General features: G+C 44.6%; 1 protein-coding gene across 1 annotated transcript in view; it reads left to right on the forward strand.

Moving 5' to 3' along the window:
* Positions 1 to 13,671, forward strand: part of LOC139408690 (cyclin-dependent kinase 17-like) — a 41,795-nt gene extending 28,124 nt beyond the window's left edge. The window contains exons 5-16 of the mRNA XM_071152908.1: positions 6,086 to 6,211; positions 7,099 to 7,155; positions 7,576 to 7,785; positions 8,147 to 8,209; positions 8,538 to 8,661; positions 8,931 to 9,051; positions 9,380 to 9,477; positions 10,094 to 10,199; positions 10,986 to 11,028; positions 11,394 to 11,484; positions 11,717 to 11,794; positions 12,010 to 13,671. Of these exons, the coding sequence (XP_071009009.1) occupies positions 6,086 to 6,211; positions 7,099 to 7,155; positions 7,576 to 7,785; positions 8,147 to 8,209; positions 8,538 to 8,661; positions 8,931 to 9,051; positions 9,380 to 9,477; positions 10,094 to 10,199; positions 10,986 to 11,028; positions 11,394 to 11,484; positions 11,717 to 11,794; positions 12,010 to 12,047 (1,155 nt within the window). The 3' untranslated portion in view covers positions 12,048 to 13,671. The remainder of the gene's footprint in view (positions 1 to 6,085; positions 6,212 to 7,098; positions 7,156 to 7,575; positions 7,786 to 8,146; positions 8,210 to 8,537; positions 8,662 to 8,930; positions 9,052 to 9,379; positions 9,478 to 10,093; positions 10,200 to 10,985; positions 11,029 to 11,393; positions 11,485 to 11,716; positions 11,795 to 12,009) is intronic.
* Positions 13,672 to 14,177: the final 506 nt, after the last annotated feature.

Here is a 14,177-nt window from a genome sequence, read left to right on the forward strand (position 1 = left end):
ACACTTATTTTAACTTAGTATAATACATAAATAAATAATGAAACATGCTCAATTTGGTTTAAATAATGCAAAAACATAGTAAAAGTGCAATATGTGCCATGTAAAAAAGCTAACGTTTCAATTTCCTTGCTCAGAACATATGAAAGCTGTTGGTTCAATATTCCCAGTTAAGAAGTTTTAGGTTGTAGTTATTATAGGAATTATGACGTGTCGACTATTTCTCTCTATACCATTTGTATTTCATATACCTTTGACTATTGGATGTTCTAATAGGCACTTTAGTATTGCCAGCCTAATCTCAGGAGTTGATAGGCTTGATGTCATAAACAGCGCTGTGATTCAAGCATTGCTAAGAACTGCTGTCAAACGCAGTAAAGTTTGAATGTTTACGAGCCTGCTGCTGCCTACCACCGCTCAGTCAGACTGCTCTATCAAATATCAAATCATAGACTTAATTATAATATAATAAACACAGAAATATGAGCCTTTGGTGATTAATATGGTAAAATCCGGAAACTATCATTTCGAAAACAAAACGTTTATTCTTTCAGTGAAATACGGAACTGTTCCGTATTTTATCTAACGAGTGGCATCCCTAAGTCTAAATGTTCTTGTTACATTGTACAACCTTCAATGTTATGTCATAATTATGTACAATTCTGGCAAATTAGTTCGCAACGATACAGGCGGCCCAAACTGTTGCATATACCCTGACTCTGCATGCAATGAACGCAAGAGAAGTGACAACATTTCCCTAGTTTAATATTGCCTGCTAACAATTTTCTTTTAGCTAAATATGCGGGTTTAAAAAAATATACTTCTGTGTATTGATTTTGAGAAAGGCATTGATGTTTATGGTTAGGTACAGTCGTGCAACGATTGTGCTTCTTTCGCGAATGCACTTTTGTTAACATCACCCGTTTGGCGAAGTAGGCTGTGATTCGATGATAAATTAACAGGCACCGCATTGATTATATGGAACGCAGGACAAGCTAGTTAGCCTAGTAATATCATCAACCATGTGTAGTTAACGAGCAATTATGTAAAGATTTATTGTTTTTTATAAGATAAGTTTAATGCTGGCTAGCAACTTACTGCTCATTGCTGCACTGGCGTAACAGGTGGTCAGCCTGCCACGTAGTTTACTCGTTGAATGCAATGTAATCGACCGATTACCGATTGTTAAGAAAACTTGAAATCGGCCCTAATTAATCGGATGAGCTAAACACCTTCTTCGCCTGCTTCGAGGAAAACAACATCCTTGGCCAACGTGAGTAAGTCATTGAAGTGTGTTTTTAAGTATGCAAGACTTTCGGCCCAGACGTTATTCCAAGCCGCGTCCTCAGAACATGTGCAGACCAGCTGGCTGGAGTGTTTACGGACATATTCAATCTCCATATCCCAGTCTGTTGTCCCCACAAGCTTCAAGATGTCCACCATTGTTCATATACCCAGAAAAGCGAATGTAACTGAACTAAATGACTAGCACTCACCTTAACTAGAGGTTGGTGTAGTACCATATCATCTCCACCTTACCCGGCACCCTAGACCGACTACAATTCACATATTGCCCCAACAGATCCACGGACAATGCAATCAACATTGCACTACACACTTCCCTATCCCACCTGGATAAGAGAAAAGACCTATGAATGCTGTTCATCGACTACAGCTCAGCCTTCAACACAGTAGTACCCTCCAAGCTCATCACTAAGATCAGGGCCCTGGGTCTGAACCCAGGGCAAATGGGTCTTGGACTTCCTGACGGGCCGACCCCAAGTGGTGAAGGTAGGCAACAACACCTCCGCCATGCTGATCCTCAACATGGCGGCCCCTACAGGTGTGCATGCTCAGCCCCCTCCTGTACTCCCTGTTTGTGGCCAAGCACGTCTCCAACTCGATCATCATGTTTGCTGACGACAGAGGCCTGATTGGTGGTAGGCCTGAATACCAACAACGATGAGACCGCCTACATGGAGGAGGTGAGAACCCTGGCAGAGTAGTGCCAGGAAAATAACCTCTCCCTCAACGTCAACAAAGGTGCTGATCGTAGACTACAGAAGACCGCAGATAGAGCACGCCCCCATTCACATGGACGGGGCCGCAGTGGAGAGGGTCAAAAGCTTCAAGTTGCTTGGCGTGCACATCAGTGACAACCTGAAATGGTCCCTTCACACAGACAGTGAGATGAAGAAGGCGCATCAGACTGTTAAACAGTCACCACTAGCCGGCCTCTGCCCAATACCCTGCCCTGAACCTTGTCACTGTTCTACCACCCGGTACTCTACCCTGCACTGTAGAGACTGCTGGCCTATGTACATAGTCATAGAACACTGATCACTTAAATAATGTTTACATACTGTTTCACCCACTTTATATGTGTATATACTGTATTCTCATCATGGCTCATCCTATATAACTTATTTTGTTATTTTTCTGTATTGTGTGTATTGTTTTATTTATTTTCTATTGCTAGGTATTACGGCACTGTTGGAACGAGAAACACAAGCATTTCTGATTTCTGCAAATCTGTGTGAGCGACTAGAAAACTTTGATAAGATGTATTTATTTGATTTTATATCAAAATAGTGTAGTATGACAGTACAGAGAGAGAGAGAGAGAGATTATATTCTGTCAATGTACTATATGACTGGTTTGAGTCTGGTTGTGCGGTGCACTGGTTAAACTCTGAGACAGGGAAACCCACCGTATGTTCTTTACGAATTGCTGGGCCATCACCAGGGAGAGGTCCGAGGGGGAGCGTCTGATTTGAGGTCCACTCCAGCTGTGTTTATTGGTTGTTTTGACCACAGGACCTCTGGAGATTTGTCAGGGGCTCCTGTCACCGAATTCCAAATGGCACCCTATTCCCTAAAAAGTCTGCTATATGGCCCTGGTCAAAAGTGCTGCACAACATAAGGGATTAGGGTGCCGTTTGGGATGCAGGCCAAGTGTTCAGGCCATATTAAAAACGACCAAACCCTCCAAAAATGTTAAGCAGCTTATTTCAGCGGGGCTACACTGTAACGTGAAACACCACAGGCTCTACCACCTTTCTCGCCTTTCTGCCTCCTGTAGGTGATCCACAATAGATTAACTAGCTGCTGTTTGAATATACTCACAGAGTCCTGCTTTTTGTGTGTTTGAGCCGTTCCGATTGGCTCCCTTCAGGCAGCACAGCTTCAGCCACAACACATCACATGCCTGGTGAGTGGCGCAAGTGTCATTAGGGAGAGAGGAAGGAGCCATACACACTAGGAGCCTTTCTGTCCCACTGCTCCATCAATAGCAGATCCTTACAGTACACACTGCCGTGCTCCCTGGGGCCTATCACACAGCTCCTACCAGCACGCCGGGGTGACGTTGCCTGTAAGGCCCAGAGGAGAAGAATAGAATATATTGTCCACCATACAGAATGTATAAAACATCATACACTAGCCTGAAATCCAGAAACTGTTTTGCTGATCATATACATCATACACACTTAGAACACGTAGCCACCAAATAGGAGGGGATTCCCTGTTCTCCGTGACTGAGCCTCCGCTGTGTCTGTGGCAGAGTCTGTGAGTGGAGCTGGAGCAGAGCGAGGAGCGTGCCCAATTTGACTGGAGCACGGAGCGAGATTCCCAAAGGCTGGAACGTTGGCCTTCTCGGCCGCTCCAATTTCGCTCCAATAGCACCCCAGTAGTGCTCACTTCACAAGCTCAGGGTATGCCTGCCCCAGCATGCATTTGTAGGCTACTTGTGTGCTGCCAATAGCCCCTTGCTTTCGCTAAATATTTTCATAAAGAAACTGATAACACACACATGTACAAAACAAAGGATACCTACAAAGATGAGAACCAAGAGCCATTTCTTGTGATGTAATGTCCAGACCTAAAGAATGATTGTGAAATCTGAAAAGACACATATCCCGAAAGCACGACGGTGGACTTACTACAGTGCATGCTAAAAGACAGGAACGAGGTGGGGAGATAATTCACTGTCTCATTATAAACAAAACAAAATCTGATCTCTTAAAAGTTTCCTTCATTTTTGTTCTATTATCTATACAAAAGGCCATAATTGATTTTGGCCCAATAGGCCTGGCATATTCCAACTTTCATGGAGTTTTATGTGTTGATTGGGTTATTTTGCCTAAAATGGCTACATACAGTATATATAAAAAAAGAACTCTGCATTCCTGACCAGCCTGGCAAGAGTGGCATAAAGGGTGTTTAGCATCCCCAGTGGCTCTGCAAGTGTGGAGAGGATATTCTCCGCTGCTGGCCTGATCTCCATCGCATGAGCCTGAAACCACAGACTCTGGCAAAAGTTGTTTTTGAATCTAAGTGAATTCAAAGGCACTGTTTGTTTAATTTGTATTTCATTCTAAGTAAGTCACAGCCTATATGCACAATTTATAGACTATAATGATTTAATAAAATAAAATGTTGCGCTTAATACCCCTGACTTCCTATCAGCTTACTCGTAAATGCTTCACAATGTATTTCTTTGTAGGCTAAAGCCTTGAAATAATTGAGATAATGTAGCCTAAATAATTCATCTTCGTTCCTTCTTAGTCTCCCATGTCTGGCTCCTGACCTATTTAGAGTGTTTATATGCTGTTTAATATGACATGTGGCCTATTTGAAATGATGAGCTCTTCTTACATTCACCTTTTCATGTTTGTTCAAGTACTTTTCTTTCAAATCATATGGTTTGGTTTCAGTACTTCAAAACCAAATGGTAGGTCGAGGTGGTCACAAAAATGGATGGGTGTTGGTTAAATTGTGATTTTAATGAATGGAGTGAATTTGGAGCAGCAGTTTTTTTCCCCGGTGACTGTGGAACGGTTTTTAGCAGAGCAGTTGGAAAGGACTTTGAGCGCTGAGCGCGATTTCTTACCCTACTCCTGTAGTGCTAGACTAGGGAGGAAGCATGGCTGTTTTGGGATTACATCACTGCCTGGGATTACAGACTGTAATACGTTCCAGATGGGCACCGTTGTACAGGATTAGGACCGGCTGATTGGACGACTGGAGGGGGGGGGGGGGGGGTTCAGAGGTCAACACCCCCTTCCCCCAATATCGCCAATCCTGGCATTGGAGGGATCAAATTAGACCAATAGGCATTACAGGAAGTTATCCAGGGTGGATGGGTGTGTGTGTTTTAGTAGTTTTTATATAACACGTCATCAGGCTCGTGTTTTGGGACAAGGCTCCTCTGGGGATAACATGATCCCATGTCTGTTACACAGCCTCAGGGGCCACCCTTCATTACACACACACACACACACACACACACACACACACACACACACACACACACACACACACACACACACACACACAAACAAACCAGATTTTACCAAACTCGGTCCTGGGCCCCCCTCTGGGTGCACGTTTTGTTTTTTTGCTGTAGCACTGCACAGCTGATTCAAATAACCAACTCATCATCAAGCTTTGATGATTTGAATCAGCTGTGCAGTGCTGGGGCAAAAACTAAAACGTGTACCCAGAGGGGGGCCCAGGACCGAGTTTGGGAAGCCCTGGGCTAATGGAGTCTAAAGTAGGTTGTTCATGAGGCTAGCAGCGGCTGTGTTGGTCCAAGGGTCTCGTCCACCATTTAGTTTAGGGTCCACAGTATTTGTTTGGAGCTTGCTCTGTTTATCTAAGGTTTAACACTGTGTGTTCAAGATTTACACTAGCATGTTTACTCACTGTTTTCACCATCTCTTTCTCTCTGGCTGTCTGTTGTTTTTTCTGTCTCTCTCTCTCTCTCTCTCTCGCTCTCTTTCCCTCGCTCTCGTGCTCTCTTTCACTCTCTCTCTTCCCCTCTCCCTCTCTCTCTCTCTTTCCCTCTCCTTCTCTCTCTCTCTTTCCCTCTCCTTCTCTCTCTCTCTTTCCCTCTCCCTCTCTCTCTCTCTTTCTCTCTCTCTTCTCTCTCTCTCTCTCTCTTTCACTCTCTCGCTCTCTTTCCCTCTCTCTCGCTCTCTTTCCCCCTCTCTCTCTCTCTCTCTTGCCCTCCCCCTCTCTCTCTTTCCCTCCCCCTCTCTCTCTCTTTCCCTCTCTCTCTCTCTCTGTCTCTCTCTTTGTGTGTGTAGGATCTGAACAAGCGTCTGTCCCTGCCTGCTGACATCCGTATCCCAGACGGTTACCTGGAGAAACTACAGCTGACGAGCCCCTCCTTTGACCAGCCCCTCAGCCGCCGCTCCCGAAGAGCATCACTGGTGAGAGACACACACACTGGGGAGATGTGAAGGATGGGGGAGATGGAGGGAAAGGAGAGACACACATATATATATATATATATATATATATATATATAAGCCCCTCCTTCGACCAGCCCCTGAAACGCCGCCTCTAGGAGAGAAACCGAGCGAAAGAGAGCGAGAAATAGTCAGGAGTAAGTCAGTCAGGAGAAAAACAGATTGAGAGAGACTTTTGGGGAGAGCGAAAGAAAGACCAAGAGAGACTGAAAATGAGAGAGGGCTCACAGCTGGACTGTCTCTTCTACTCTGCCTGTTGTCATCTGTTTACATCTAGCCTCAGAGTGACCTGCGTCAGCACCGCTGCATAATTGTGCTCCATGTTAGTGTTTATGCTTCGGGCATCTGTCAGCGAGCACACTGCATAATTGTGCTCCATGTTAGTGTTTATGCTTCGGGCATCTGTCAGCGAGCACACTGCATAATTGTGTTCTGTGTGTGTGAGTGAGTGTATGTGTTAATGCTTTTGCCTCTGTCAGGATGAGAAGAGAGGAACAGTACGGTTCTCTGTTCTGTTGAGAGAATCACATGCTTCCACTCACATGCACCAAACTGCCTCTCCTCTGCTCCCTCTCGTGCCATAAAGGCTAATGGTCCGTCCAGTGTTAGATGGAATTAGCCCCAGTCTGTGGAGGATGGGATGGAAACATATAGAGCACGCACATACATGTGTACGCACGCACTCACTCACGCTCTCTCTCTGACACACACGCACACGTGAGGCCGTTAGAAGGATTTGTGAAGTGTGCGCATGCCTGTGTGTGTGTGTGTGTGTGAACCCGTCACTGCTAACGAGGACATAAGCCTCATTTAATAATGTTGTTTACTCCTTTCTTTTTCTCTCTTAGTCAGAAATTGGATTCGGCAAGCTGGAGACCTACATCAAACTGGACAAATTAGGAGAGGTGTGTCTGTGTCTATCTGTGTGTGTGTGTCTGTGTCCGTGTGTGTGTGTGTGTGTGTGTGTGTGTGTGTGTGTGTGTTTCTTAAAGGCCACACCTGATAGTTTCCCATGGTCATTAATTAGACTTAGACACTCAGTCATTGCCCCTTCACCTGGTCATTGAATTAATAGAGACCTTGACCTCTACTCTTAGCTGATAATCAGTGTGTGAGGGGATCCGTTTGAGCAAAGCACAGAAATCTCAAATGATCTTGACCCCTAAGTAAGTGAGGTCTCGCTTTAAAGTCTCTCACCCATCTCTCTCTCATCCCTCTCTCCCTCCAGGGGATGTATGCATGCTAACGGTGTTTAAGGGGGGGGGGGAGGGGGTAAACTGATAGACAACCTCTCTCATCCCTCTCTCTCCCCTCTCTCCCCCCAGGGCACGTATGCTACCGTGTTTAAAGGAAGGAGTAAACTGACAGACAACCTGGTGGCTCTGAAGGAGATCAGACTGGAGCATGAGGAGGGAGCACCTTGCACTGCTATCAGAGAGGTGTCCTTACTGAAGGACCTGAAACACGCCAACATAGTGACCCTGCACGACATCATCCACACCGACAAGTCCCTGACGCTAGTCTTCGAGTACCTGGTGAGAACAACATCCTCTTTCTGACGCCTCATATCACTGACGATAGAATATGATGTGACAGCACATGATAGTTTCAGGGACAGTACAGCCTGGTCCAATCAATCAAATCAAATGTGTTTTTTCTCACATGCTTTGTCAACAACAGGTGTCGACTAACAGGGAAATGCTTTCTTATGGGCCCTTCCCGACAATGCTGAGAGAAAAACAGAAAAAATAATAGAAATACGAGGAATAAATACACAATGAGTAAACGAAAACTTGGTTGTACTCACAGGATACCTGTACCGAGTAGATGTGGAGGGTTGTGGTGTTTCTGAGTTGCTGCTTCGTTCAGTGACTCATCTTGTCTTCTCTCCTGCAGGACAAGGACCTGAAGCAGTACATGGACGACTGTGGGAACATCCTGAGCATGCAGAACGTCAAGGTGAGTGTCTACAGGACACTACAGGCTTGCCTGCCAAGGCCTCCCTGTTTCCACAGAGACCAGGCTCCTTCTGTAGTAGAAAACATCCTCTCTCTGCTGGTGACTAGTGCAACGTCAACTCGAAGAATTGAAATGTGTCACACCTCAAATGGAAGTTCTCTCTGTAAAAATAGTCATTCTTATCCAATGGAGATTTTTGGGAAACTACTAGACTCTTTTCCTCCACTCACATAGCTTAAGATAGAAAACAATTATTTTGCTGGTGTTTACACAGTTGCGAGTATCTGGCTGCCTTGAGAGAGCTGACATCTTTGTTGTTTTGGCTCAGATATTCTTGTTCCAGATCTTGCGAGGGCTGGCGTACTGTCACAAACGGAAGGTTCTTCACAGAGATCTGAAGCCTCAGAACCTGCTCATCAACGACCGAGGAGAGCTCAAACTGGCAGACTTCGGTGAGAGATCTGTTCTCATTCTACCCTGGGTTCTAGGGGTTGAAAACGCTGGTTGTTCCTCAAGTACGCTTTTCACACTATCGTGCTAACCTGAGCCGTACTGAGCTGGCTCGGATGTTTTTCTTTTCACATTGGTCTGGTTCCAGCAACTATGGTGGAGGCGGAACCAGGCCAGCGCAGTCCAGGTCAGCTTGGCATGATTGCTGACACTGAGCCTGTCTATTCAGTAAAGTCTGACTGAAATGTCCCTCGTTGTTATTTTGTTCCAGGTCTGGCCCGGGCCAAGTCAGTCCCTACTAAGACGTACTCCAACGAGGTGGTGACGCTCTGGTACCGGCCTCCTGACGTTCTACTGGGCTCCTCAGAGTACTCCACACCGATAGACATGTGGTGAGTGGGCTGAGGTGATCTAGAACCATGAGAGAACCAACATAGGAACCATGAGCGTTGCTTGAGGGCGATAATGAGCCATTGATTTTTTAATCTAATCTGAATGATATATATAATGCAAAACTGAAAGCCATCTTGACTCCTATATCTATCACACTTTTGGCGGTCCTTATGTTACGCCCTGAATAATGAGAATAGCCATGCACCTAATTTACAGTGAAGGGCAGGGATAGTTAAGTGAAAGGGGGTGTATAGACTCCCCTAATAAAGACATGCATTGACTTGTTTTACATCTATTTGAACCCTAACCTAATCCATCTGACCCCAGGGGTGTGGGGTGTATATTCTATGAGATGTCTGCCGGGAGGCCTCTGTTCCCTGGTTCGACTGTGGAGGACGAACTGCATCTCATCTTTAGACTGCTGGGTGAGTGCTGCCACCTGGTGGCGGGAACACAAATACCACATGACATGCAACGATTGAATCAGTTTGCTCTCTGCTCTCTCTTGCATATGTAATTGAATGTTGTGCACTGTTGTGTGTTGTTAATCATTTTAGTTTGCTTGTATATGTCACAGCACCACACGTACAATTGTCTTTGGAAAAGTAGTTTATCTAAGTCTATTTTTAACCGAGGCAGTCATCTTTTATGATTAAAGCTCCAATGCAGCCGTTTGTTTTATCTCAATATCAAATCATTTGTGGGTAACAATTAAGTACCGTACTGTGATTGTTTAATTTAGCTAGCACTGTCTTGGACTGGTCTGAGTGAGGAGAGGAAAACAGAACATTTGCTGTTATTGGCAGAGGTTTGGAACTCCAAACTCCATCCCACCCAAACAGGCTGAAATTTCTGGCTGTCTTTTCAAGCGGCTCTTACACTAAAAGGGCATTATCATAATTCTCACAATTTCACAGTATTATTCCAACCTCATAGTGTTGGAATGGATATAAAGCACAGGAGAATCATGTTTTTGACTGCACTGGGTCTTTAAGCTCTTCTGCATGTCTGAAAATCTTCTCCCCCACCCCCCTGAACCAGGCACACCTACAGAGGACAGCTGGCCTGGGATCTCTTCCATGGACGAGTTCAAGTCCTACAAGTTCCCAAAGTACAAGACACAGCCCCTTATCAACCATGCACCCAGGTATGTAGGGCTGCCTGCCTGGGGTTGGAGCTAAGGGGGTTAATATGAATAAATATGGTCCTAACAACATCTCAAATTGTCATCAATGTATGACTAAGTGAACATTTGACTTGAATGTAAGTTAGGATTTTACCCCTTATCAGACGCCTTTTCCAACGCGATTTCCACAGATTCCCACAAACAAGTAGCTACACCACGTCTCTTGACAGCTCCCAAAGTAAATGGCTTATGTGTAAAATCCAGGTTTCTTTTTTAGTGAAGTACCTTGGCCGTTCTGCTTTCAAAAAAAGACTTTGTAAAGAGAAACGTTTTCTACAAGTGTGTGTGTGCTGTGCTGTTGTGCTGTGCTGCTTTCTTGTGTGTTTGTGCTTCACTTCCTGTGAAGTAAATCCTGTGGAATAGTCAACTCTACTTCCTTCCTATAGTTTACTACACCACCATGAGTCACTCCCACTGATCTAACACCCCTCCCTCAGTTCTCTACCCCCCCCCCCCCCACTCTCTCTGTGTCTCTCTGCCTCTGCCTCTCTTTCCCTTCCACTGTCTTTCTCTCCCTCTGTTTCTCTCTCTCCTATCCCTCTGTTCTCTCCCTTGTCTCTTCCCTGTCTGTATTTCTCTCTCTCTCTCCCCGTTTCTCTCTGCCTCTCTCTCTCTCTCTCGCTCTCTCTCTCCCTGTTTCTCTCTGCCTCTCTCTCTCTCGCTCTCTCTCCCTGTTTCTCTCTGCCTCTCTCTCTCTAACTCTCTCTCTCTCTAACTCTCTCTCTCTCTGTGAATCTCTGTTCTCAGGTTGGACACTGACGGCATTGACCTGCTGCTTTCATTTCTAAAAGTGAGTTCCACTGTAGTTGATTAGGGACGGATAACAACAACAATTGTCTGAAGCGTTGCACCACTGTTCCAACATTCGTATCTGAAAAACAGCAACATGCTGTTGTTACATTGGGACAATGTACTTGCACAAAACTGATAGAATTGTAAGGGAAAACTTAGTGAACATAGGGTCTATCCTAACTTCACCCGAAGGCAGATGTGTACAGCACATGATTTAATTCATATTACTTAATATTTAGCTTCCTGTAGGCAGTAGTTGATTTGCAGAGTGGTGATGTTTGTCTGTCACAAGTTCTCCAATAGAGGGGCACACACACACACACACACACGCACTGTAATGTTTCTCTGTCGTTGCTTTTCCAGTACGAGTCCAAGAAGCGGATGTCTGCAGACGAGTCAATGAGACAGCCCTACTTCAGGAGCCTGGGGACGCAAGCATACACACTGCCAGAGAGTGAGTGATGAGATGGAAGCAGGGCTGGAGACTTGGCAGGCTCTGCTTACTGTTCTAGTGATATTAGTCTGCAGTCTGCACACTCAAGTAGTCAGCTGCAACTGTGTAACAAAGCCCGGAGTGTTCTAAATATGGAAATCTAATTGTTCTGGCTATGGTAATGCTGTTCTGCGGGGTGTGGGTTCCTTATCTTTTTTCCTTTTCTCTCTTTTTGTGTGTGTGTGCGTGACAGGCATATCCCTATTTACGCTGAAGGAGGTCCAATTGCAGAGAGATCCTGGCTATAGGAACTCTAACTATCCCGAGTCAGGTGAGTGGAGTCCACCAGGGATCAATATTAATACCTATTATGTTTCCATTTTTTCAAAAAAGGAAAAACAATTAAAAATATTTCAATACACATTAATACCCTGAAAAGGGTGTTTATTTATTATCACCTAATAGTCTTCATTAACCTAGTGGTTAATGATAAAACCAGTCCCTTAAAATGATTAATTTGTGCTTTGCTTTTGTTTTATCTCTCAGGCAACGGCAAGAACAGAAGGCAGAGCCTGCTCTTCTAGGTTCCTGTTCAACAGCTAACTGTATAGTCATACAGACAGAGATAGTTCAGTCCCAGAGATGGATGTCTACTAGGGCCAGGGGGGTAGGATACCCCCCTCCTCCCTCTGTGTGCCTCCCCCCCTCCACCTGCCAGGGTCCCCTATCTACACTACAGTTTGGCCCCTGGGGTTCTGGCCCAGTGAAACTGGCCCCATATAAGAGACGTTTATACATTTATATTTATTGGGGAAGAGAGAATTTGCTGCTAAAAATCCAACTACTGTCTAGAAGATTCTAACTGGCTCAGTCACTTTAAAAAAACAAAAACATGCAATGTGTATAGATTTTTCATTATTTTGAAGTGAAGTTTTATTCTTTTTGTGATTTTGTCATCATTCATCTCTATTATTTCCACCTCAAAACTCTGTGTGTGAGTGTAAGACAGACAGACGGACCCCGACGGACCCTGACCCGACCGACATCTTCGCTGTTACAGTCTGACGTTTTGGATTTTCTCTCACCTGTTGACGTGCAACGGGGATGTATTCAAACGTCATCCATATTTCTGGACCTTTCATTTCACAAGATACTGTTGAGGCCAGTTCAGCCCTGACCATATCCACCTGCTGTCAACCTGAGATACTGTACCTCCATTTTGAAAGAAGATATGGGAACAGTGATTGGCTTTGGTGAAAACAGGTTCACATAGTTGTTAGAACTGGAGCTTCCACTGTACTGCATTATTTCAATTTCAGTAAATATATCAATATGACCTGACAATCTAATACCCTGCACAACGTGACTACAGTATACCGTGGGCGACCTGGAACGCATGATGACAACTCTTCTCTCTTACTGCACCAAACTTCCTGTGTCTGTCATGAAGGGTGTGTGAGCGGAGCTGAAATCCCACTGCACTGTCCAGCCACTGTCATCCATCCATCCATCCATCCATCCATTCCCGAACCCTCCTTCAACCATCTGTAAAATGGTTCCTTATTTTGAATTGCATTCATCATAATTGTGTTGCACGCATGCTCTGTATGGGAAAAGAAGCACACATACAGTCACTGAACTTCTCGGATGCTTCCGAAATAGCATCCTACTCCTTATATAGTGCACTTCTTTTGACCGGAGCCTATGGGCTTCTAGTAAAAGGTAGTAGAGTATAGGGTGCTATTTCGGATGGAACCTTCCAATTATATTCAGGGTGCTCTTAGTACTCGTCCACGGCCCATATTTATGAAGCCTCTCAGAGTAGGAGTGCTGATCTAGGATCAGTTATACCATTTATGATCGTAATGAATAAGACTCTGGGTACTCGGCTCTGTGCGCTTCAGCGGCTCGGAGAAGAGACTGTGAGTAACATTTCATGGACAGGGAGGACCTGATCCTAGATCAGCACTCCTGCTCGGAGACGCTTTATGAATACAGGCCCAGTTTTCCTAGTGAATACAGTACTGAGTTTGCGTACGGTCTACTTAACAGTGTTACCTGTTACCTTTTATGATACTATTCCGTTTAGGTTTATTTGTGGATCATTGTTATTGTTGGTGTGGCATATTGTTGGGATGCCCTCCTTATATTTGAGCTTGATAAAATAAAAAAAATCTGAGAAAATACAATTAAACTGAAGATGAAAAACACTTCCTCTTCTGATGTGTTACTTCTGCTCCATCTGTTCCTCTAGTTAGCCTCTATCCCAGACAGACAGACAGACGCATACAGTGGGGGGCAAAAAGTATTTAGTCAGCCACCAATTGTGCAAGTTCTCCCACTTAAAAAGATGAGAGAGGCCTGTAATTTTCATCATAGGTACACTTCAACTATGACAGACAAAATGAGAAGGGAAAATCCATAAAATCACATTGTAGGATTTTTAATGAATTTATTTGCAAATTATGATGGAAAGTAAGTATTTGGTCACCTACAAACAAGCAAGATTTCTGGCTCTCACAGACCTGTAACTTCTTCTTTAAGAGGTTCCTCTGTCCTCCACTCGTTACCTGTATTAATGGCACCTGTTTGAACTTGTTATCAGTATAAAAGACACCTGTCCACAACCTCAAACAGTCACACTCCAAACTCCACTATGGCCAAGACCAAAGAGCTGTCAAAGGACACCAGAAACCAAATTGTAGACCTGCACC

The sequence above is a fragment of the Oncorhynchus clarkii genome, chromosome 1 (genome assembly GCF_045791955.1).
Source record: "Oncorhynchus clarkii lewisi isolate Uvic-CL-2024 chromosome 1, UVic_Ocla_1.0, whole genome shotgun sequence".
NCBI lineage: Eukaryota > Metazoa > Chordata > Actinopteri > Salmoniformes > Salmonidae > Oncorhynchus > Oncorhynchus clarkii.